At 54.6% G+C, this 23,931-nt stretch overlaps 5 protein-coding genes and 2 pseudogenes across 7 annotated transcripts, besides 2 other annotated features; 5 read left to right on the top strand and 2 right to left on the bottom strand.

Moving 5' to 3' along the window:
- Positions 1 to 4,383: 4,383 nt before the first annotated feature.
- Positions 4,384 to 7,974, top strand: NCS57_00177400 (annotated as a pseudogene). The gene is made up of 4 exons: positions 4,384 to 4,647; positions 4,848 to 5,113; positions 5,171 to 6,854; positions 6,907 to 7,974.
- Positions 4,384 to 7,974: a sequence feature.
- A 1,218-nt stretch (positions 7,975 to 9,192) lies between these two features.
- On the top strand, positions 9,193 to 11,057 carry NCS57_00177500 (Na-H-Exchanger domain-containing protein; the record flags this gene model as incomplete). The annotated part of the gene is made up of 5 exons (XM_053051828.1): positions 9,193 to 9,241; positions 9,288 to 9,362; positions 9,421 to 9,527; positions 9,580 to 10,142; positions 10,190 to 11,057. The coding sequence occupies 5 exons, from the start codon at positions 9,193 to 9,195 to the stop codon at positions 11,055 to 11,057; spliced, it is 1,662 nt and encodes a 553-aa protein (XP_052920343.1).
- A 1,072-nt stretch (positions 11,058 to 12,129) lies between these two features.
- NCS57_00177600 (uncharacterized protein) lies at positions 12,130 to 12,618 on the top strand (the record flags this gene model as incomplete). The annotated part of the gene is made up of 2 exons (XM_053051829.1): positions 12,130 to 12,380; positions 12,429 to 12,618. The coding sequence occupies 2 exons, from the start codon at positions 12,130 to 12,132 to the stop codon at positions 12,616 to 12,618; spliced, it is 441 nt and encodes a 146-aa protein (XP_052920344.1).
- Positions 12,619 to 14,629: 2,011 nt separating this feature from the next.
- On the top strand, positions 14,630 to 15,740 carry NCS57_00177700 (putative D-xylulose reductase A; the record flags this gene model as incomplete). The annotated part of the gene is made up of 2 exons (XM_053051830.1): positions 14,630 to 14,638; positions 14,688 to 15,740. The coding sequence occupies 2 exons, from the start codon at positions 14,630 to 14,632 to the stop codon at positions 15,738 to 15,740; spliced, it is 1,062 nt and encodes a 353-aa protein (XP_052920345.1).
- A 1,917-nt stretch (positions 15,741 to 17,657) lies between these two features.
- NCS57_00177800 (MARVEL domain-containing protein) lies at positions 17,658 to 18,828 on the top strand (the record flags this gene model as incomplete). Its single annotated transcript, XM_053051831.1, has 3 exons — positions 17,658 to 17,825; positions 17,877 to 18,205; positions 18,255 to 18,828. The coding sequence occupies 3 exons, from the start codon at positions 17,658 to 17,660 to the stop codon at positions 18,826 to 18,828; spliced, it is 1,071 nt and encodes a 356-aa protein (XP_052920346.1).
- A 357-nt stretch (positions 18,829 to 19,185) lies between these two features.
- Positions 19,186 to 20,700, bottom strand: NCS57_00177900 (annotated as a pseudogene). The gene is made up of 5 exons: positions 20,248 to 20,700; positions 20,098 to 20,200; positions 19,771 to 20,049; positions 19,311 to 19,717; positions 19,186 to 19,260 (listed from the first exon to the last, which is right to left on the bottom strand).
- Positions 19,186 to 20,700: a sequence feature.
- Positions 20,701 to 21,259: 559 nt separating this feature from the next.
- On the bottom strand, positions 21,260 to 23,869 carry NCS57_00178000 (uncharacterized protein; the record flags this gene model as incomplete). The annotated part of the gene is made up of 3 exons (XM_053051832.1): positions 21,260 to 21,757; positions 21,809 to 23,376; positions 23,524 to 23,869. The coding sequence occupies 3 exons, from the start codon at positions 23,867 to 23,869 to the stop codon at positions 21,260 to 21,262; spliced, it is 2,412 nt and encodes an 803-aa protein (XP_052920347.1).
- Positions 23,870 to 23,931: the final 62 nt, after the last annotated feature.

Consider the following 23,931-nt stretch of genomic DNA (forward strand, 5'->3'; position numbering starts at 1 on the left):
TGCCTTGCAGCAGCAGTCTATCGAGGATTCTGCCTTACGTTCCAGATACACTCATACGCGCAAAAAGCATGCACGCCGTCTGCCTGCCGTGGCACTGTCGAGGGAAATGAGATGCTGCACACGACTTGATCGAGACCAACCGAGAAGACCCGATACAATGGCAGAGACGCCGAGTTTCCGTGCAGTCGCTGTTGTCCAACGGCATCTGCAACCCCGCAATGATTTCATTCATCCATCGAGGCAGATGCATCTGTGCGGCTGAAGACTGAGGTTCTCCAGCTGTCGAGGCCTAGACCACGTAGCCTGAGGGCTTGGCTGCATTGAAAGATGAGGGCCTGATGCTGGACAGGATGGTTCACCCCAGGATTCTGCTCAATGCAGAAGGGGCGAAAGCTTGGGGAAACCTAGGCTGTGGCGTCCGTCCGCGAGGAGTCTCAAGGAAGCCAAGCAGCAAAGCTGGCGAGGCTGGTGCGAATAAACTCGAAGCGAGAGAGAGAGACGCTGGGATTCGGTCAACCTCCATCTTGGTCGTTACCTTTCAATGCCACCCGAACATGGCAGGCGGCATATTTTGAGGCCCGAACCTGAGCTGCGGTTGGATGTGAGTCAATCTCATGATCCTGCCCCAAGATATGCCCCCCGGATTGCTCTGAATGGCTCGCATCTAGCCAGCTGCCTAGCTGTGTTGACAAACATGCGACAATTGGCAACTAGAGCCGCAACTGTCACAACGGTGGCTGGCCTAAGATTGCCCAAGAGGTCTGGTCTGGGTCCAGGAATAGATTGGTGGGCAGATGCTCCTTGCCGTCTCATCTCCGAGCCCCGAGTGGTATCAGAACGGCGGCGCTCTCACCTCCCCGATCCGATTCCAACTCCCGCGCCGGTGTCAGCCCGTGTTCAGTCCAGGGGTTTGCGCGATTCAAGCTCAAAGACCTCCGTCTGCCCTCTCCGCCCCCGGTTTCCCCAGCTTCCCCCAGTTTCCTCACATTGGCCGCCGTTCCCGCGCGGAAACCATTCGAAACCTCGTGGTCGGTGCCGAACTGCCGTCCGTGGCTGCCCGAGAGGATCCTTTCAAAAGCCTTGGTGCTGGATGGGAACCGCCTTTGATACCATCACCCGGCAACGACGGCAATCGCAAGCCACCAAATAGATTGGACTGGGATGCTGAGCAAGTTGAAACCTCACCTTGGGACCTGCAGCGCAGATTTTCTTCTTTGTCCCCCCTCCGAATGGAGTCAGGGTGTGCCGATGCCCCATCGTGGTGAGTGCCATTGCTGCCACACACCCCACCCGCTGCATTCCGCCGTGTCCGTACACAACGACAGCCGTAAGTGATTGTGTTATCGTGACGCCGACATACCCGGGCTATCTCCTGCAGCAAGAGTCCTATCTCCGCCACGGAAAGCCTCGACTGGACTCTGCGTCCTCTGTGCCGTGGGACCTCCGTGGGGAGGAGCCCGCTGTGTCCGCCCCGAAGACCGCATCCCGGAGAGCGGAGCGGGCGAGCTGGCCAATTGCGGACGACGAGTGACCCAACGCTGACCTGTGAGAGCCTCGTTATGTACCAAGCATGTATTGCGCAGTAGAGGACCATCCAACAGCCTGTGAGAGAACGGTATAGGCATGCTAATCATGTACAAGCAAGCACCAGTAAGCGCCTCGTGTGTGAGCGAGAGGTGAAAGTGCCGTCGTGAGTGGGGACCAAATCCTCCGTCCTGCGTGCGGCAGCGCAGCGGCATAGGCATACGGCGCGTCTCATTTTTTCGACCGTTTAGGCGTCAGCGTCAGCGTCTGGCGTCTCTTTTCTCAATGGGCGGCAGGGATCGTCACCTCGTCTCCAGTTGCACGTTTGCAGTTTCTGCTTCTGGATCCAACAGGCGAGACAACGTCGCGTCTCGGTGGGAAGCTAGCGGATGCGCACGAGTCGCAGATCGCGGACAAGACAAGACGCATCCCATTGCGATGCAACCGTAATGAGGAAACCTTGCCTTTGCGTGATCGCCGCCTGAGACGCCCCGACGGGCCTTGGAGACCTGAACAGCAAGCCTCGGACGCGGCCAAGGGCGACGGCGTTGATAGCTCTGCGCGAGATGGGTACCATTGCGACCAAGGGTGGGCCGCCCACGACAAGATGTCGGCGATTTTAAGCTTATTGTCACGTTGAATGAGATCCAGGGGAATCTTGGTGGAGGTCTGCTTACGTATCAAGTATCTCGCATGAGGGGCCGCCTTCTAGTCTTCTAGAAAGAGTCCCGGAAGGTCACGTGAGAGATAGGGCCCTGACAGAACATCACGAGACTTGGCGAGACTGTGTGGGAGAATGCTGCAAACTTCTGGATCTCGGCGGCTTGGCAGTTAGTGCGGTAGCATATCGATGCTCTCTCACCGGAAACACACCCCTGCACACTTGCAGCCGCTAACGACGAGGTACTTTGCCTAGCTAAGGCGTCCTAGGACTCTGGGCAAAGATAAGACTTGATTGCTAACAACCTCAGGTCTCGTCAGTGTGGCAGTGCCTGCACCTCATACTTGGCAAGGATTGCACAGGATCGCAGCAAGGCAAGGTACTCGATGGCATGGAAAGCCGCTGCCGTGCGTTGCAGCGCGAACGAGGCCCAAGAAACGAGCGAACCGATGTGCCATCCAACCACCCTCGAGATCTCATCGGGATCCCGAGATCTCCACGGCAGAGGTCACGAGACGAGACCTGACGCCCGACCGACTCGGGCGCCCCTGTGATGACCAGTGACAGCCGACGACGGTCTCAGCGACAAAGTGGATGCTCCGTGCCGTCCTGCGACTCGGTGCTCCGTCCTATCCGGCCGGTCGACATCGGAAGGGGTGAGGGAGAGCCTCCTTGACGAAGAAGCGGCTCTGTTCCCGGTCCCGTTGCAACATCACAATGAGAAATTGGCCCTAACGACTTGGTCGCAGATATTGGGTCCAGAACCTCTTGGAGATTGGCTCATCATGGGTTGCTTCAGAAATTACTTGATTGACGCCTAAAAGGCGAGAGCAGGCAAGTCCTTCCTGCAGGACAAGGTGGTGCGACGGCGGCGACCGTGACAAGAAGGACGAAGCAACAAGAGAGTCGGTCATGACGACCAAGTGTCCAATGATTCGACACCTTTCTGTCGGAGCACCGTATGCCCAGAAATGCCAATACCAATCCCTCGCCCCAGAGGTCAGAACACCAGAATGCACAAGAAAAAATCTGTGGTGTGTGTGGTGCTGAGAGGAGAGGAAGGGAGGGGGGTGTCGTTGCAGCACTATCTCACATCACCAACACCGAGAGATTCTCCCCTCCCGTCTAACGTCGGTTCACGATGGGGTGCCAATGCAGTAGCAAGGGGGCCCACCACCGGTGACGATATGGGAAGTGCTGAGTAGCCTCCCAGAAGCCTCGTGAGGGCGTCAAGCAAGGCGTCAAGCAAGGCGCCGGGGAGGGCTGATGATACGCTCATGGGCGCGCATGGGCGTCTCTCAAGGCTCGGCCTCGGACTCGGTGGCCCAAAAGCAAACGCAGGCTCTCGTGAGGCCTTCACCCCGGTCGCCCAAGAAATACCAAGACTCGGCCAAGGCCTCCGCCGTCCACTCACAGAGGTCAATTGATGCCGAGCCCGCCACGCCGCGTCACAGGTGCTTTCCACCGGTGGGATGACGTGCGGACGGCGAGGTGCCCGACCGTCGAGGACGGTCCAGAAACCCCAACACCGTCCAGAACGGCACGGCCCAACGCCAATCAGCGTCCACAGGCCCCAGGGTGCAGGACTGGGGCCCGGGGCAATCCACCGGCGCCGCCCATCGGACAAGCCCGGAGGTGGAAGGGCCGGGTGTTGAACAACAACAACCAAGGTTCCGTCTTATCGCCAAGGCGCTCGCTCCAGCGCAAACCCCGCCTTTTCGAAGAGAAGCAGCAGTAGAGAAGGAAAAAATGGATCAATCTTGGCATTGTGGGGGCTCGCTGGAGAAGGATGATGGAATCCACCTTTCCTTGGACGAGTGGCTGTCCAAGACGATAGCGACCTGGGAACTAGAGTTAGAGAGATGGCAAGACGGGGTGGGAGATGGATGTCCGTCCTCGTCGAAGATGCCCCAGTCTCCTCGATGCTTTGTCTATAAGACTGCTTCATCCCCACCCCATGATGCTGTTCTGTTCCTCGGATATCTCCCTCCCCAAGGTTCTTTTGCTTGCTCGACCCCTTCGACGCCAGACGAAAGGCTTCCTGAATCCTCCTCCCAGGAATCCCCAGACATAGGCTTGAGGGTCACCCAGCACAAACACCCCTTCGAGTCTCTTCGAGAGATATAACAACAACCTCCTCCCTCGACCGAACCAAACCTACCTCCGAGAAACCACCACGCTGGAGCCTCTTACCAGCCCCGACTTACACCATGGCTAAAAAGGACCAGGCGTCCGAGACTGAGCATGTCTCTGGCCAGAGCAACCAGCCCATGACCCGGCCTGCTCATGCCCTCTCCTTCGACCAGGTTGTCCAGGAGCTGAAGACAGACACTCTCAGCGGCTTGACTGAAGCCGAGGCCAAGCAACGATTCGAGACCTTTGGTAACAATGATCTCGGAGATGCTGAGGGTGTGCAACCCCTCAAGATCATCATTGCCCAGGTTGCCAACGCCATGACAATGGTGAGTCTCTTTCAGCCTTTATTGGATAACCCCACCCTTCTCCAAAGTCCTGTTAAGCATATCTCGATGCTTGTTGCCACCTGACCTTCAGCTTGCGAACTGCCTAGTTTGGCATTCGGTCTCGTGTCAATAGTTATCCCAACCTCCTCACCCCTGTTTACCCGAAGGATGCCGTGAAATCTTGACTGACGTTTGCCAAGGTGCTGATCCTGGCTATGGCCGTTTCTTTCGGTATCAAGTCTTGGATTGAGGGCGGCGTCGTCGCCTTCATCATTGGTCTCAACGTCACAGTTGGTTTTTTCCAGGAGTATTCTGCCGAGAAGACCATGGACTCGCTCCGATCCATGTCGTCTCCTACCGCCAGTGTCGTCCGAGATGGCGACTCCAAGGTTATCCCCTCTGTGCAGGTCGTTCCCGGTGATCTTGTGGAAATCAAGGTCGGTGACACGATCCCTGCTGACGTCCGGTAAGTTGTGCATACCTGCAGATGCTTCTTGGCATGGCGCTGACTGAATCCCCACAGACTGATCGAGGCCATCAACTTTGAGACCGATGAGGCCATGTTGACTGGCGAGTCCCTCCCTGTCCGAAAGAACGAAGATGAGGTTTTCGAAGACAACACTGGTCCCGGTGACCGTATCAACGTCGCCTACAGCTCCTCGACCGTCACCAAGGGCCGCGCCAAGGGTATCGTTTTCGCTACTGGTACCTGCACTGAGATTGGTGCCATTGCTGCTGCTCTCCGAAAGAAGGACAGCCGTGTTCGTCCCGTCAAGCGAAAGGCTGATGGCTCTGCCAAGCCCCACCGATACCTCGAGGCCTACACTCTTACTCTTACTGATGCCATTGGTCGTTTCCTCGGTGTTAACGTCGGCACTCCTCTCCAGAAGAAGCTGTCTCGACTGGCACTTCTCCTGTTCGGCACTGCCATCATCTGCGCCATCATTGTCCTTGCTGCCAACGATTTCGATGCTTCCCAACAGGTCATCATCTATGCCGTCGCCACTGGTCTGTCCATGATTCCCGCTAGTCTGGTCGTCGTCTTGACCATCACCATGGCCGCCGGTACCAAGCGCATGGTTGAGCGAAACGTCATTGTCCGAAACCTCAAGTCCCTCGAGGCCCTTGGTGCCGTTACCGACATTTGCTCCGACAAGACTGGCACTCTTACCCAGGGTAAGATGGTTGCTCGTGGAGCCTGGACTCCTGGTAAGGGAACCTACCTCGTTGAGAACACCACCGAGCCTTTCAACCCCACCACTGGCGATATACGATGGTCTCGATCCCAGCCCCATGAGCTTCCCCTCAAGCAGGGTGGTGAGGCTTGCGGCGTTGTTGCTTCCATCAATGAGCTCCTTGGCCAGAGCAAGTCTGCTCTTACTGCCTTCCTCGAGGTCGCTTCCCTTGCCAACCTTGCCACCGTCAACGAGAAGAACGGTGAGTGGCACGCTCGTGGTGACCCTACCGAGATTGCTATCCAGGTGTTTGCCTCCCGCTTCGACTGGAACCGGCTCCGACTCACCAGCCACGATGCCGCCAACCAGTTCAGCGAGATTGCCGAGCTGCCTTTCGATTCCGATGTCAAGCGCATGTCTGTGATCATGAAGGACAACCGCACCGAGCAGCTCTATGCCTTCACCAAGGGTGCCGTCGAGCGTGTCATTGGTGCCTGCACTACCTACTGCCCTGAGGACAACGAGGAGCAGGTCCCCATCACTGAGGAGTTCCGCGAGCAGATCCTCCGCAACATGGAGGCTTTCGCCGGTATGGGTCTCCGTGTCCTGGCTCTTGCTTCCAAGCCCTACAACGTCCCGATGAAGAAGGGTGACGAAATCGACCGTCCTTCCGTTGAGTGCGACCTTGTCTTCCGTGGTCTCGTCGGTCTCTACGACCCTCCCCGTCCCGAGTCTGCTCCCGCTGTGCGAGAATGCCACGAGGCCGGTATCTCGGTTCACATGCTTACTGGTGACCACCCCGAGACTGCCAAGGCCATCGCCATCGAGGTCGGCATCCTGCCCACCCGCATGGATCTCGTCGCCGTTGAGACTGCTGCCACTATGGTTATGACTGCTACCCAGTTCGATGGTCTCACCGATGATGAGGTTGACCAGCTGCCTTTCCTCCCTCTTGTTATTGCCCGATGTGCTCCTCAGACTAAGGTCCGAATGATTGAGGCCCTGCACCGCCGTGACAAGTTCTGCGCTATGGTATGTACCGGCTTCTTGTATACCTGATAACACGATGTACTGACTGCAACAGACTGGTGATGGTGTCAACGATTCTCCCTCGCTCCGCCGTGCCGATGTCGGTATTGCCATGGGTCAAGCCGGCTCTGATGTCGCCAAGGATGCCTCGGATATCGTTCTCAGTGATGACAACTTTGCCTCCATCGTCGCCGCCATCGAGGAGGGTCGCCGTATCTTTGATAACATCCAGAAGTTCATCCTCCACGTGCTCGCCACCAACGTCGCGCAGGCTCTCGTCCTTCTCGTCGGTCTCGTCTTCAAGGACCGCACCGGTCTCTCCGTCTTCCCCATCGCCCCCGTCCAGATCATGTGGATCATCATGGCTACCTCTGGTCTTCCCGACATGGGTCTCGGTTTCGAGCGTGCCGTCGCTGGTATCCTCCGCCGACCTCCTCAGCCCCTCAAGACTGGTGTCTTCACTCTTGAGTTCATCGTTGACATGATCGTCTATGGTGTCTGGATCGCCGGCCTGTGCCTCAGCGCCTTCGTGCTCCGCCTATACGCCTTTGGTGACGGCGAGCTCGGTATTGACTGCAACGACAAGTACAGCGAGAGCTGCAAGACCGTCTTCAAGGCCCGTGCCACCACCTTTGCCTGCCTGACCTGGTTCTCTCTGTTCCTCGCCTGGGAGATGATTGACAAGCGACGATCCTTCTTCCGCATGCAGCCTGGCTCCAAGAAGTACTTCACCCAGTGGATGCACGATGTGTGGCGCAACCAGTTCCTTTTCTGGGCTATCATGCTCGGCTTCGCCACTCTCTTCCCTCTCCAGTACATCCCCGTCATCAGCGACACTGTCTTCAAGCACAAGGGTATCACCTGGGAGTGGGGCATCGTCTTCATCGCAGCCGGTCTCTTCTTTGGTGGCATCGAGCTCTGGAAGTTTGCTAAGCGCGTCTACTACCGTCACGTTGCCCGCAGCCGGGACGGCGTCGACTGGAAGGACATGGATCTCGAGCAGCGAACCTTTGGCGAGTACCTCACTCCCGACTCGAGCGAGGCCAGCGTTCGCCACGGCCTCGAGAAGGTGCAGGTTCCCCCTCCCATGGCCAAGAAGCGCGACGAGGAGAAGAAGGCGTGAACGAACAATCGAGATGAGAAAGTCTCGAATGGAATTCCGGGGGTCAAGATGAATAAATGACCCCCTTGGGCTGGAAACAAAAAGGAAAGCACAAGAACCACAAGGAAAGCAGCTCAGAAAGAATGAGGTGCCAAATTGGACAAAACGGAGAGACAGTGGAAGGGTTCCAAAAGGTGGAGGAGGAGAGCAAAACACATGCTCTCTACCAGAAAGACCCAAAAAATGCCACAAAAGGTCCCTCCGAGGACATGGGCTGGCCGAGAGAGTGTGGAAGAGGAGGAAAGGATTGAGGAGGACTTGTAATGAGGATCATGGAAGCTCCAGTTCCTGCCGAGTACCTACCCAAGTAGCCCAAAATATTCCCTTGAATAAAGTAAAATCATATGAATTTGTTGACTCCATCGTGTTGTGACTTCGAGGTTAAAGTTGGTTGTTTGAGAGGTTTTGTTTGTGTGCGGCTACAGGTGGTGTCGTGATCGAGCCCTACCGCGGCAACGCAGGCGAATCACACATAGGAGGTGACAACTTGAAAGATTTCGAGATTGACAAATACTTTTTACTTTTTTCTCTTTAGACTGATAAGTACTATGTGTTTCTGTCGAGACTGAGACATTGCTGTTTCAATGCCAATTACGATCGTCGGGCCTTTCGTGTTGGCTGTGAATTACGCAAGGCGCCAAAGGATAGTGTACAAAGTCGACTGGCCTATGACAGGTCGATGTTAACGCATGCCTAATCATCGTCATTGCTACTATTCTCCATGTATTACTTGTCTTCCTCTTCTATCTGCCGCAATAGCAGTGAAACAGGACTGGCCCGTCTGGAATCCTCGTGCCGCCTCTGTACAACGCCAACATCAGCAATGCTTCATCGGCCTCTCCGCGGTGAAACAGGGGCGAATGATTACACTGAACCTCGCATCCCCCAGTATGCTCTCTCTGTATCCTTCTGGTCGGCTGTCGGCACGTCTGATTCAACTCTTATCTATGAGATTCTGTCTCACGGGCGAAAAGCTTGTTAGGGGAGGGGGGATTTTTTCTTATAAGGGTGTAGATCAAGGGAGAGGGAGAAATGATCCCGTCATTGGGTGACGAATACCATGCTACTAATTTCCCGCCTGGCTGTTTTCTAGAATTGGGCCTAGATCCTGAAGGTCTTCGCCTCAGCTTCTCTTGGCTTGGCACTAGTCCTTGGAGTTTCTCAAAGGTCTTCGTCGATATGCCGACTCTCGATGTTAGTGAGCTCAACATTGTGCTTGCAGTGCTGGGTGAGTTTGTACTCTAGATTATCGTGGTCCAGAAGCTGACGCTTAGTCCGAGGCGCCTTTGTTGTTCTCTATGGCATTATATCGGTCAAGATCAGACAGTCATGGTATCTGGGCATCGCCCGTGAGTCTCTATCCTCACTAGACGAGAGAAAATCGCCTTAAAGCTCAAATCATCTTAGTCCCGGCAGTGGTAGTCGGAATCATACTCGGGCCCGTGGCTGCCAAGTTCATCGAAGCCGATAAATGGGGTGCCGGTCATGAGGGTCAAACGCGGAGCATCACACTGGCAAGTTTTACACTCTAGTGTTTAGCAGGTTACGGAGAACTGACCATCGTAGGGCGTTACTAGAGTCATGATCGGTCTCCAACTTGTCATGGCAGGCTATCAACTCCCCGCTCGATACTGCCTCACCCGCTGGCGGGAGATGGCACTCTGTCTGCTACCGATAATGACCATGATGTGGATCTGCACGACACTCTGCGTTATAGCAACTGTGCCTAAAGTTACGGTTCTTTCGGCTTTGGTTATTGCGTCCTGCGTTGCGTGTACCGATCCAGTCCTCTCACAGGCTATTGCCAAGGGTCCATTTGCGGACAAGTTCGTGGCGCGTCCCCTGAGAGAGATCATCTCGGCAGAGGCCGGAGCGAACGATGGGTTCGGGTTCCCGTTCTTGATGCTAGCAGTGTACATCATGCGCTGCACTGGAGGGGGAAGAGTAGAAGAACGGGCCAACGACACGGAGGTGTTGCTCTCTCGGACAAAGGAATCGGATATGGGTATCGGAGTGGCCCTCAAAGAGTGGTTTCTCGAAACCTGGCTATACACGATGATTCTATCTGTGGTATATGGGATCGCGGTTGGATATCTCTCTCGGAAGAGTATTGATTTCTGCTTGAAACGGCAAGTCATCTCCAGGTATTGTCCAGAGCACTGCTAATAAATCCCAGGAAATGGATCGACAACGAATCCTTTCTCCTCCTCCCTACAGCAATAGGACTATTCATTGTCGGAACGTGCGGAGCCATCGGCACCGACGACTCGTTGGCCTGTTTCGTGGCAGGCTGCGCCCTCAACTGGGACGGACACTATCTCACCGAATCACAACGGCGTTACGACGAAGTCAACACAAGTATACAGATGCTTCTCAACTTTGGAGGCTTCTTCTATATCGGCACGGTATTGCCTTGGTCTGCCTTCCAAGACCCTGGGGGCACGGGACTCACCTATGACCGACTCTTTTGTCTCGGCTTTATGGTGCTATTTCTGCGACGGATCCCAGCTATGCTCGTGGCGTACAAGTTGATGCCAAAAGTTTGCAAGAACTACAAGGAAGCGCTATTCATGGGCTACTTTGGACCGATCGGAGCTGGCGCCGTCTTTTACATCGAATACGCTCGAGAAGTCTTGCCGGAGTTCGGCGAGGGAAACACAGAAGAGACAGACCTAGTACTGGCGATTGGTCCTGTCGTCTACTGGCTCGTCTTATTCTCCATCGTTGTTCATGGACTATCTATCCCTGCTCTTGATGCCATCTACACCTTTTGCGGAGTCAAGCCCATTCATGATGACGCAGTCGAGATTAGGAGGTGCTCTAGGCTTTCTGCAACGCCGGTGAATGGGACACCACTCGGACGAGATTCTTTTCTTTTGTTTAATCGGTTTAGTAGGCCGGTCATGGAAGAGGAGGGGTTACCGGTGATCGAGGCTGCTTCTACCAGGGGGTCGTCGGCTGATGACCAGGGGGTTACGGATAGCGATACGGAGCGCAAGAGTTCGGATTCAAGGAATAGCATGATGGAGCACCGGGCTCTTTAATAGCGATGTGACTGGGATTTGGAATCTTGAGGATGAGTTGGTACTTGGATAGTCTCGCTTCTTTAGGCTTATAATGTAGATGGAAACATGAGAAATATCGGATGTTTAGATAGGGCGTTTTGACTGAAGCTCATTGATGAAGCGAGACTAAAATAGATAGCGACCCAAATCTATAGGCCCACATGTCTTAGAGAGCCAGACTTGGATGAGATATTCAGTTACAAGAGCTAATATTGAGTGTGCCATCTAGGATGTGTTGAGCTCTGGGTGATGTCAAGAGGCTGAGCGGCCTTGGTTGATGTGATGGCGTCAATGCCAAGAGAGGCTATTCCGGGATCAGCTGTACCTCGACGGAAATCGCTATCACTTCGATTGGTATCTTTTCTTCACCGGCCCCGAGCAAAGCCCCGAGAACATCCACGGATGCTCTTGATAGGAAGCCACGTAATGCAGCGGACCGACCCCAAGACCTTGTTGGAGCCTCTGAGACCCATAGTCTCGTCGAGATCCGGGTATTTGAACATATCGGCCCACCGACAACGTCGACTTTAGCCGGGATCATTTACCGTCCCGGCTAGCCAATGTCACGGTAGATCTCCGATTCGGCCTGGCATTATATCATAGTGGTTCCTGACGGTCAACAAGGGCCCTTGCGCACAAAAACAGGAACAGACGAATGGTTCGCCCAAGAGGTCGGTAACAGCAAATTAGGTTTGGAATTATGCTTATCGAGCTTGCCGCCCCCTGCGCCGCCGACGCCAAGCAATCATGACGCCTCTTGATCGACGTCATTGTCGGAAGCTTCTGGCTTGGAGTGAATGACGGCATCTGGGGACTCTGGTCGTCGAATGAGGATGCTTGGGTGACGAGCTATTCCTGGTTTTTCGAGGGGATCGACGTGGCTGAGCAAGATCGATTAGAGAAGGATGATGGAAGTGGCCGTGGATAAAATTCGGGGGAGCTTATAAAAGGGATGCCATGGAGCTGAGGAATGAGCTCTCCAGACCTTTCAAGACATCTACACCACCCTTCTCATCAATTAGCATCAATCATTACAAATCAACAACTCACAATGGCTTCTGATCTCATGGACAAGCTCAAGGAGACGCTCCAGCCCACGGGCGAGGAGTCTCACGGGGTGCACTTTGGAGAAAGCCAGCAAACCGAGCAACGAGAGTCTGTTCCTAGCAATACCCGTACTGAGAATCTCGAGTCGACGCGGGTTGAACAAACGCAACAGACTGAAGGTGTTAGAACGGGAGACGAGATCCAGTCGCTTGTTGAGAACGTGCCTGGTGTCCCATCTACCCAAGCAAAGCCAGAGTAAGAAATATGAGTGCTTTTGTCAAAGACAGAACTAACATGCCACAGAAGAACTGAAACTCGCCGAGAAGAAATCCACCAGGCCTCTCGAGACCCATGTGACGCGGCCCAGGCCCCCCCCTCGGCCCTGAGGCAGCACGTCGGCGACCCAAGCATCGAGCACGACTACCCCGAGGACAGCACAACGCGACGGCACTCTTCCGTGAGCCACCAGGAGGCGCACTACAACCTGGGGTGATTTAATGGAGATCTGCACTAGTGTTTATGTTATGCATGGGCCCCAGACCTGGGGAGGATCCGGGGATGCGGAGGACGGGGGGGTAAAGCTGGCGTTTTATTGTTACTTTACGAGAATGTAACCCGAGAGCAACGAATCGAGATATTCCACGTTCTGTGGTACGCATGATGTTTGAGCTACCTAGGTACGATTCGAAACATGTGCTCAGTGCCGACGTGATCCCGGCACATACTCAGGCCATATGCGAGATTATGATTCCCGTTGATCCGAACTCAAGGAACCGTGAGATTGAAGAGGCGTGCGGCAGATGTTGTCCACCTTGCCCCTGTTTTCTGACGAGCGGAAGCTGCATCTTGGAACCGTTGGTGGGCATTGGCATCTCTTCATCTCAGGCCATTTCGGTTGAGGCTCATGTAGGATGAAGCAAGAGGCGTGTGCGTGTATGTATCTCACCCCAGCGGAGCGTTTATGTGCCCAGTAAGGTCTGCTTAGAGTCTGTAGAGAGCGGAAACGGGCATGGCCATCAGGGTGAATGGAGTTGCATCATACGACGGAGGAATATATAAACTATCCATTCCCCCCTCGGACATGACTCTTGAGCTCGCAGCTTTACACAAACAGAGTCGGATCTCTAGAGAGAGAGATCCACTTCCCCCAGAATCATTCGATTCCCAGCAGCTGTAGGTGAAGCGGATCCGCTAATGCCAATGCTTCCCCCCCTCCTCTCCGAAGGCCGCGTCCCATCCCCGCACACCCCCGAGCGCTATACCCATTGTCGCAGCTCCGCGCCGGAGCCCGCCCCGAGGCCGTTGGAGATCCGCTCGCTCCGAAGGGAAGAGGGAAGCATTGATCGCAGAGTGTTCAAGAGGGAAGAGGATCACGGCATGCGGCTCAACGGAGATGTAAATGTCACGGCATTGCTATCTTGCGCATACGTAAGAATGGCGAGGCGAGACACAGGCACAGGGGAAAGAGGTGAAGGATGCGCGGGATGAAGCAGAGAGTGCAATGCAGCGCAGGGCAGTGCGCATCATGATCTGAGAGATAACCGCTCGGCATCAGCAGCCACAGGAGTCTCTCTCGCATGTGAGGGCGAATCAGTTGGTTCCACAGGCCACGTTTGACCTGTGACAACGGGCGATTGAGTAAGTGAGAGCATTATGTGTTGCCATCCATAACAATTCGACTTATACCACTAACAAAAGCTCTCAGTTATCGTACCTATCTTTGGTGCCTGCCTAAGGTGGCCGCCCCGCTGAAGCTTCCTTCCCTCACCGACGGATTGACAGCCGGCGTGTCACGGGATCCACCAGACCATCTACCTTCTGTACTTCGATTGGGGCGGGTAAAGTCTTTCTGGCTAAATTGAGTCCAATGCGATCATGAGCTCCAAGCAAAATTTACCCAAGTCTCGCAAAGAAGAAACGAAGCTTCGAAGCGCTCCCGTCATGACAAGAGAAACAGCCCGAGAGGGGCTCTCGCCGACCTCCGTTGTGCGGCACTTGTGGAAGCCACCTCTTTTTACCCACCACCACGCACCCGGCACCCCTGTGCCAGCAGACACAGCTCGGTCGAGGGTTGCAGCGAGCATGACGGGTACTTGATTGGCGAGGAAGAGCTTGGCCTTGCTCTTGATCGCGGGGTCTTTGCTTTGTATACCTACACGGTGACGTGGGGGGTGATTGCAGCATCCATCATGGGCAAAGGACGGGAATCATGGCATGGACTGATTTTCCCCCATCAGTCTATTTGACCTGCACATGTCGCCCTCATCAGCAGATTCCTGCTTCCCCCGTTTTCCCGGCCGGATGGAAAAAAAAAGAAGACGTGTCTTTTGAAACAATTCTTCCTTCAGCAGCATTGACACGAGAATAGTTGGTAGCTCGCTCCACACTCAACAACCCACCGTCCATATCGATCCAGTATAAGAAGACCGACATCCCACACCGAACCTCGTCCCTCCTCTTCTCCCTCAACCCCTCATCCATCACAGACTCAGACCACAGCAACAATGGCCAGCGTACGTCTTTGACTGGTCCCCTCCCCAGACTCTAGCTGACACCCTCTAGAACCTGTCCTTCGTCCTTAACAAGCCCGGCGACGTCACCTTCGAGGAGCGCCCCAAGCCCACCCTCGAGGATCCCCACGATGTCATCGTCGCCATCAACTACACTGGTATCTGTGGCTCCGACGTCCACTACTGGGTCCATGGCTCCATTGGCAAGTTTGTCGTCACAGATCCCATGGTCCTGGGCCACGAGTCGGCCGGTACCATCGTCGAGGTCGGCGAGAAGGTGAAGACCCTCAAGGTCGGCGACCGCGTCGCCCTCGAGCCCGGATACCCTTGCCGTCGCTGCGCCAACTGCCTCGCTGGCAAGTACAACCTCTGCCCCGACATGGTCTTTGCCGCCACCCCTCCCTACCACGGCACCCTCACCGGCTACTGGCGCGCCCCGGCCGACTTCTGCTTCAAGCTGCCCGAGAACGTCTCCCAGCAGGAGGGTGCCCTGATTGAGCCCCTCGCCGTCGGTGTCCACATCGTCAAGCAGGCCAATGTCAAGCCCGGTGACTCTGTTGTCGTCATGGGTGCTGGCCCCGTCGGTCTCCTCTGCGCCGCTGTCGCCCGCGCCTACGGTGCCTCCAAGATTGTCAGCGTCGACATTGTCCAGTCCAAGCTCGACTTTGCCAAGGACTTTGCTGCTACCCACATCTACGCCTCGCAGCGCATCTCCCCCGAGGAGAACGCCAAGAACATCCTCGAGCTCGCCGACCTCCCTGAGGGTGCCGACGTTGTCATTGACGCCAGCGGTGCCGAGCCCTCGATCCAGGCCAGTATCCACGTCCTCAAGGTCGGTGGCAGCTACGTGCAGGGCGGCATGGGCAAGTCTGACATTACCTTCCCCATCATGGCCATGTGCATCAAGGAGGCCACCGTCAGCGGTTCGTTCCGATACGGCCCCGGCGACTACCCTCTGGCCATCGAGCTGGTTGCCACTGGCAAGGTCGACGTCAAGAAGCTCGTGACGGGCATTGTCGACTTCCAGCAGGCTGAGGAGGCCTTCAAGAAGGTCAAGGAGGGTGAGGCGATCAAGGTGCTGATCAAGGGCCCCAACGAGGAATAAAGTTAACCTCTAAGCGACTGAGATGCTTGAGACGTGGAATTGCAAAAGACGGATCGGACAGAGCAGTCAGCGGAAGAAAGGACAAAAAACACAGTAAAACGAAAAAACACTCAAAAGACAGAGCGTTTCCCTTGATTAGAAAGGGCTCACATCATGGAAGCTCAGGGGAATGAGCCAAAGAACGAGGCGGCGGCGGCGGCAGGGCGGGAGAAAGAGTCGAGGCGTCAAGGTTTCCGAACGTGACAGTCATGACTTGACGTCTCAACGGTCGCGCCCTAGTTTTTGGTTTCTAGTTGAGGTCTAGTCTTAGTCTAGTACAAGGCACGGATGTCGCCTTGGTCGTTTCCGGCGAGACAGGCGCCTAAATAGATGGTTCTGTTTCAGAAGTTGGTGTTTGTGGCCTTGTGATATGAGCTGACATGGTGAGAGTGAAGAGAAGAGTAGATGCAGGGCTGAGAGGTGAGCAGGCAAGGAATGATGTAAACCTCCAGAGTTGAACTGGGAGATTAACAAACAACGAGTAGGGATATCGGTGATATCAGCTCCTAGTCTCCGGATTCTATTCATAGATAGCCTATTCATCAAAAAGGCGGCAATCGGACTTAGCAACGCCGCGTCCGACACTCTCGTTAATTAATCTCGACTTCATTCCGCGCTCTGCCCTGCATATTCCGCCCCAGGCACACCTCAATTCAACGGCCGGCCCTGCAAGGACCCGCCCACGAGGCTTTCTTTTTTAAATGGGCTTGGCCTAACCCCTGCTTCCCGATTCAGCCCGCTTCTGTCACGTTCCAGTCGTCTTGGCGATGAGGCTAGCTCGAGACGAGGCGTTGAGATTTCTTAAAACGTACGAGAGATTTGTCCTTGTTTGGTAATAGCATCGGAGTTGTGGTCGAGGTGAGGCAGTGAAATTGTAAGCAAGGCTTTGACAGAGAAACAGACATGGGTCACACATCCCCAGCCGGATCGTCCCCCCTCTCCGGGGTTAGATCCTTCGTGTGCGAGTCCCACCTGTATATTGGCTTCATCTGGCAAATCAGATGCGTCGAATTCGCGAGACATTGGGTGCCAGGCATTCCTTCTTGGAGTGACCTGGCGTCGATCAACGGGGGACAATGACACCTCACAAGCACACATTGATATAGATATACGATTTCTTCTATTACTGACAGCCTGTGTAAAAACTCTCTTGAGTGTAATATCACCATCTGGAGGAGAGAATCATGGCCGTCGAAAGCGGTCATCAAAACACTATCGACTTGCCCTGCCCTGCTCCGCTCAACGGTACTTGTCTCTCCCCCATGCCGACTTGCCGGAGTGTTTCAAGGCACGGAAGAGCAAGGGGTGTGGAGTTGTCGTAGCCTAGCAAGGGGTCATCCCGGTCCATGCCTTGTCTCGACTATCACTGTTGGACATCAGAGCGTCAACCACTTTGTACCACGTTCTGTTTCTCGTAAATCGTCACACTCGTCAGATATGGCATGTAGAAAGGGAGTAAAAAGTAGAGATACTTGCACATGGAAGAGGCTTAAAAAGATTCTCGTCCCAAAAGAAACAAGACGCCCTTCCTTTGACGCCTCATCGAAATAACGCTCCACTCCGTGAAAAGCGCCCGACGGAGCCCATTCATGGGACGGCGTGCGTGCGGCTGAGGGACGCTAACGCACCTATCCGACAGGGTCCTCTCGAATCTGCCTTGGGCTGCGCGGTAGATGCACAGCAGATTAGAGATTTGTATGTTTCTGGAGGGGAGACGCGCGAGACGTATAAGGCTGTTTGCGCCGTCCTCGTTGATGGGTGCGCCTTCTTCTCTTGGCTCAAGATCTGTTGTTCTTCTAGCGTCTGCGTCCTGAGAGCTGTTGCGACTTATACGACCTCACTTACACGACTTTACCTATACTCGAGCACTCACTTACAATGGAGCAACCCGTGGAAAAGCCCCGGGGCGATCACGTCCTTCACACTCCCCTCTGGATCATGATCATCCGCGGCTTCCAATTCCTCATCTCCCTCATCATCGTCGGTCTCTGCGGTCGCATGATTCACGACGCCTACCTCGACGAAGAAGGTTTCTCCCTCGCCGTTGTACGTTCTCTCAACATCCTTCCTATCAACACCTCGAACTGACACATCTAGTCTATCCTTACTTGGCTTGCAGTCGCCTACGTCGTCTTCACCGAAAAGATTCCCAGCCTTCGCGGCGCATACCACATCCTCGCTGTCCTCATCGTCGATGGGCTTCTCATCATTCTTTGGCTTGCTGCTTGGGCTGCTACTGCTTCGCGTCGGTCCAAGTATGTCGTGCCCGTCACTGTGGGCGACTGCTACGATGATGGAAGTGTCGTCAACAGCAAGAGCTGCGATGTCATCTTTAAGCGTGCTGTTCACACTAAGCGCGATGTCATCCTTACAAAGATTGGTCTTGCCATGTTGTCTTCTATCGCTGGACTAGGCGCTCTCGTTTGGTAAGTGTTTGCTGGCGCATACTATCAAGACGTTGACTAACTCTGGTAGGGTCCTCTTCATCGCCACCTTTGTCTGGACTCTTCTCATGTTCCTTCGCGGTCGTAAGGAAGGTCGCTTCGCCGTGGGCGGCTCCGGCACCGGAACCCCTACCGACAACTACCAGATGGAAACCAAGATTTCCGAGGCCCAGCCCATGAACGCTCCTCCTCAGCAGTTCCAGGGCCAGCCTCAGCCTCAACAGTTTCAGCAGCCTGTTCCCAACGGCCAGTTTGCTCCCCAGCAGCAGCAGCCGCAGTTCTCTCCCCAGCCTACTCCCGCTCCGGCCTACCAGCAGGCCCCCTTCCAACAGCCCCAGAGCCCCTACCAGCAGCAGGGTGCTTATCCTCCTCCTCAGGCTCCGTACTCTCCCCAGGATCAGCAGCAACAACAGCAGTTCCAGGGCCAGCCTACATACGGACAGTTCCCCCAACAGCAGCCCCAGCAGCAGGCTCCCTACCAACAGCCCGCCCCTCCTCAGACCTATGGAAGTGAGCTCGACGGCCAGAACCAGTACACTGCTCCTCCTCCTGCCGTATCGCCACCTCCTCAGCAGTATCAGCAACAGTCTTATGCTCCACAGTGATATCCTCAACGGTAGATGACAACTTGGAAGAAAGAAACCGGCAATTGAAGGCGGCGCGTGGAGTTTGTTTGCTTGTTTGATATCCCGTGATGAAATGGTTGGGAGGAATGGCTTCGGGCATGGTGCATTCGTTGTATATTTGGTACTCATAATACACACACATCTCATACTTGCATGGAAGACTGCGAAGAGCGGACTAGGTGGATGTATTGCACACGATTACAACCGATGGCGGCCTATTATTCCATGATGTCACGAACCGAGACACGGATGGAACGCCGCGCCTCTTCCGAAGCGGTCCGTATGCCGCTCGTTCAGTCTGACAAAGCGCCTCCCGATTCCAAACCTAACTCACGTTTCCCCAAACGCATCGGCCTTGGCCAGAATGACAGCCGTGGAGTAATAAGCATCAATCCCAGGTGAGTTACCATACTGCAGAGTCATTAGATCAAAGTCCCCTCATGATACAGATCAAAACTCACCGTGATGAACGCAACAGCGAGTTCGCTAGCAGTCCGACTATTTGGCCCATGGTTCAGCCAAGTCACATCTTGACGAGGAAAAGCCGGCCCTCGACCGAAATCCGCGATGGTGCCCGGATCCGGCATTTTCTCCTCGTCGTAGTCTTCGCAGGTGAGCACTGGCTGCAGAGAAGCGCTGACACAGTTGTAGTTGCCCTCCTCATCGTCTGGGTACTTCCTCCGTTCTTCACTGTTCTGATTGTACTCCGTGTCGTCTAGTACGGCTGTGACGCAGGCTGAGCCTAGGAGACGCTTTAAGGCTTGGTAGACGACCATGTCGATGCCTTTGAGCATGTGGTGGAGATCATCCATGGAGGAATGGGAGGTGTGAGGGTAGGCGTGGGCACAAGTGAAGCCCACAAGACCTCCTGCGAGAGCGTCAGCGGTAGATCACGAAAGACCGTAGGGAAAAGTCACCCACCATCACTTAGAAAGTGTTCACAATCGAACAACTTCTGCAGAGCGGAATAGAAGTGAAGAGACTCTTGATCCAGCGCTTTGAGGTTGTCAGCCATAGAAGCAGGACCGTAGCTTGTCCAGAAGAGATTGTAGGTGAGAGTCATGCGATGCCCTTCAGTAACCTGGAGGACTTCATGCTCGCAGTCAGAGAAGAAAGCCCCCCATTGAATGGTGTCGGCGCTCCTGGGTCCCCAGTCAAACTTGACTTGGTTGCCTCTGTGTCGAACGACCAACTCACCGCCTGCGGATTGTTAGTAGTTGCAAAGAAGCACCCATGAGTAAGACGTACCTTGATGCGCAACTGGGAGACAGACGACGAGTGAGCCCATCTGGCGATCTGATCGTGGAGTATCGACGTGCGCCTTGAACTTGCCAGAAGGACCAGAGTAAACCTATGACATGTAAGAATGCGGTCGATGCAGCACAGCAGAGAAATTACGTTGAGCTTGTACATCTCTGCCCTCACGCCGAGGCCCTCTCGATGCGCACCTTGCGCCAGGACCTGATTGATGGTATCCATGATGCCATGCTCGTAAGGATTAAAGCTGGTACTGAAAGCAGTATCATCCAGCTTTCCAGCCTTCCGATACTCCTCATCAAGAACCTCCTTACTCCCAACCCCAAAAGTCGCTGGTTGGCAGTCCTCGAGAATCATGCCAAACGACGCTTTCGAAGCGGGATCATCCCCCACAGGAAGGAGCAGTTTGTGACACTGGCCTTGGTCATCGCAGTCCCAGCGAATCGCCAGCGAAGATGTCATCTCTGAAGAAGGGTCGGGCTTTTGGACGTCGCCTCCGATGGCGAATACGGCGAGGCCTGGGCGGTTTAGGGTTGTCCACACTGCATCAAGCAGGTTCTGGACGACGCGATCGTTTTCGTCGGAGGAGCTCATCTTGGCTGTGTGAGGAGAAGAGATTGTGTTTTGGATCGAGGTGCAAGTCAAAGTTATATACCTATAGACGTATCAAAGCGTTCAAACGCAGCTTCCGTTTGATTGCCCTCATGTCGAATCTTTCTTTGTTCGCATTCACGACAATACATCCACGGGTACTGTGCGATAGCGAGTTATTAGTCGGAAATCAAGGTTGCAGCCGTCTCGTTTTAGCCTGAGGCCACTCCAATCAGAGGTCGATGCTGCCTGAAAGCCCGAGGGAGAGTATGGATGCTTTGTCGGGATGTGAATTTGTTTGCGCTTGGCAACCCCAAAAGATTCACTCGTTGACTTGGACTCTCTGTGCGACACCAGGTTTCATCTCAAACAGCCCCCTTGCGTGTGGCACGGCTGGATCCATACCAACAAGTAAGTAAAACCCTAATACAATTAGGAGCCGTCAACTTGTAAATATCCGTATCCGTTTGACGTCTCCTGGTTACCCATGCGCATACCAAATCTCCCCAAAAGACAGCCAAATATTACACATCTGTAGCCAAACAAACCTTACACGCCCACCTCACTGCACAGGACACTCTTCTCCACGACCTCCCCTGCCCAACCTCCCTGCCTCCCTCTGAAGTTCCGACATGAGCTGGTCCAGCCCCCAAGGCTCAGTCGCGTTGAACTGTATATTGGACACTTCTTGGGGCCTGACCGTCGCCTTGCTGCCCTCCTTGACAACCCGTCCCTTTCCATTTGCCAGGAATCCCTCGACAAACCTTCCAGCGGCTTTGATTAGGATGTCCACTGATTCGGTCCTTGTTTCTATGTCTTGACGTCCTGCGGCGGTAGAAAAGACGTAACCTGCTACGTAAGGCAGGAGTTCTTCTCTTGGGACGTACTTGAGGAATTCGGGGCCCATGATCTTGGCGAACTCGGCCTTGAGCTTGGTCAGGAGGTTCCAGGCTGTGTTGTGGAGGGTAAAGAGGTCAAAGGTGATCTTGGGTACATCGTCGTGCACGTCCAAGGCAAGCTTCTCGATGAGGCCGGCCGGCGAGAGGTTGATGAAGTCGACCTGAAATCTACTGTTAGACACGATCTTGCTTCCCTGAGTTTGCAAGCTTACCTTGTCCTCCTCGGTCTTTTCTTTGAGCTCTGGTCGGACATGTCCCTTGCCGTCCATGATCTCATGTCGGCGACCGTCGAGCAGGATCCCTTCAATCATGTCGGCCGACAGAGGGGGACGCTCTCCAGCAGGTACAAGCCGGTTCTTCATCGTCAGAGACACCCATTCGTTGAACTTGAGGTTGCGGCGGTTTGCCGTGTTGACGTTGACCTTGCCCTGTCTCTTGGTAGGCGCCCAGTTGCTGGCCGACATGCCAATGCTGAGACAGTAGTTCCTAAAGTAGCCCTCACGGTCCGTGGGGGGATCTCCGACAAAGAAGGCCGAGTTTCCCTGTCTCTTCCAAAACTCGTCGAGGTCTTCCCACACGACGTCTTCTGGAAGCAGCTTCCCATTATGGAGAGCGTGATACAGCTGGGTAGTCACCATCAACCCTCCGCTGTGTGCCGCATACCGCACACCCGAGATGTGGAAATTGGTGCGTATCTCGTGGAGGAGGAGACCGCAGTGGATCGGGTTTCGACGTAGGAACTGGAACTGAGGGGGGTTGGGCCTGGGCATGGCGCCTAGCCTAATCATCTTGTGGCGGTAATGCCAGATCGGGTCCTTGTCCCATTTGGTGACGGAGTTGAGGACGCTGTCTCGATCTTTCGACGTGCGAGGGACTTGGAGCATGGTCTTTTTGATCCTGCGGCATTCCTGCTGCATCTGTTCATAGGCATCACCGCAGTTCTTCCCGAAAGACTGCAGCACCTCGATGTACGTTTGCATGGCAAACGACAGCCAGAGACTCATATCAGGCTGGCCACCTTGTTCGGTGCTGTTCATCAGCGCTCCCACATCACGGATTAATTCGTCTTCGATCCTCGCCCCCTGTCCCATGTTGGAGGAGAGGAACTGTAGCTCTGTGATGACTCCGTTGAACGCCGTAAAGTCCTGATCCCACTTTCCGCGGTTTGTCGAGGCAGAGCCCGCTAGGGTCTCGTCGTACCATCCAAACTTGCCGTTGTACTTGCTGATGATGTTGTCACCAGCGTTGCTGACCGCATAGCTTCTGAGCATTCTTATGCCGTTTGCGAAGCAGGCCTTGGCCAAATCGTACGCCGCCAGGTTGTAAAGCTCCCCTTGACCCCCCCTTATCTCCGCGTCAACACCACACGCTTCGCAGATTCCTGTAAAGTATACCGTGATGAGCTCATCCACACCACCGTGCTTGTCAAATAGTGGCTTCACTTCATCCTCCATACTGCGAGCGAGCTCAAACGCCGTGTTTGTCGCGACAGCGGCAGCAGCGAGATCAAGAGATCCCTCCAGGTGGCGCTTCCACAGTGACCTGACCTCCTCGCGCAGACGGGTAAAGTCATCCAGGAGAGAGATGAGAGCAAACAGTGCATCTCCCAAGGTGTCGTCCTCCTCGACGGTGTACTTGACGTCGGGCGTAGGCTTGGGAACAGCAGCCGCTGGAGCGTTCAAGAACTCTTCGGAAGGTGTGTACACCTCGAGAACGCCAAAAATGTTCCTGAGAGGATCCTCAGCCGTGGCAGTAGTCTTTGGTTCAGGAGCCTTGAAAGCTGCACATCGGCAAAGTACGAATGAGTTGCATCTGAATCACCCCTTGTAGGGATCCCATTAGCGACAAGCAAGTCGACAAAGGTCTTGCGAACTGTGTGCATCAAGGTCAGTCTTTGTGCGGTGAGATGTGAAGTTGAAGAACGAACCCCAAATGACTCGCTCAAGAGCGATGGCGAAATCTTCAGGAATGCTGATGGACTCGAGCTTGGCGATGAATCTCGCCATGGGCTCAAAGTCTCTGACCCTCAGGACATATCTAGGCTTAGGTACCGAGTTGGCGTTGGCCTTCTTCTTCTTCTTCTTCTTCTTCTTCTTCTTCTTCTTCTTTTTCTTCTTCTTTTTCTTCTTGCCCTCCGATCCAGCAGCAACTAGTGCATTGCCGGTGTCGTCGACGTATCCATTAGCCTTGGCAGTCGTCGCTAACCATGTGGCTACAGAGTCCGTGTCGGCCTTGTACTGGCGATAGATGCTCTTGAGGGATGAGGGAAGCATTGTAGGTAGTTAGGTAGCGGTGTCGGCGAATTGCGGTTGGGGGGAGGTGTCCGGTTTACATG

This window comes from Fusarium keratoplasticum, chromosome 1 (genome assembly GCF_025433545.1).
Source record: "Fusarium keratoplasticum isolate Fu6.1 chromosome 1, whole genome shotgun sequence".
Classification (NCBI taxonomy): domain Eukaryota; kingdom Fungi; phylum Ascomycota; class Sordariomycetes; order Hypocreales; family Nectriaceae; genus Fusarium; species Fusarium keratoplasticum.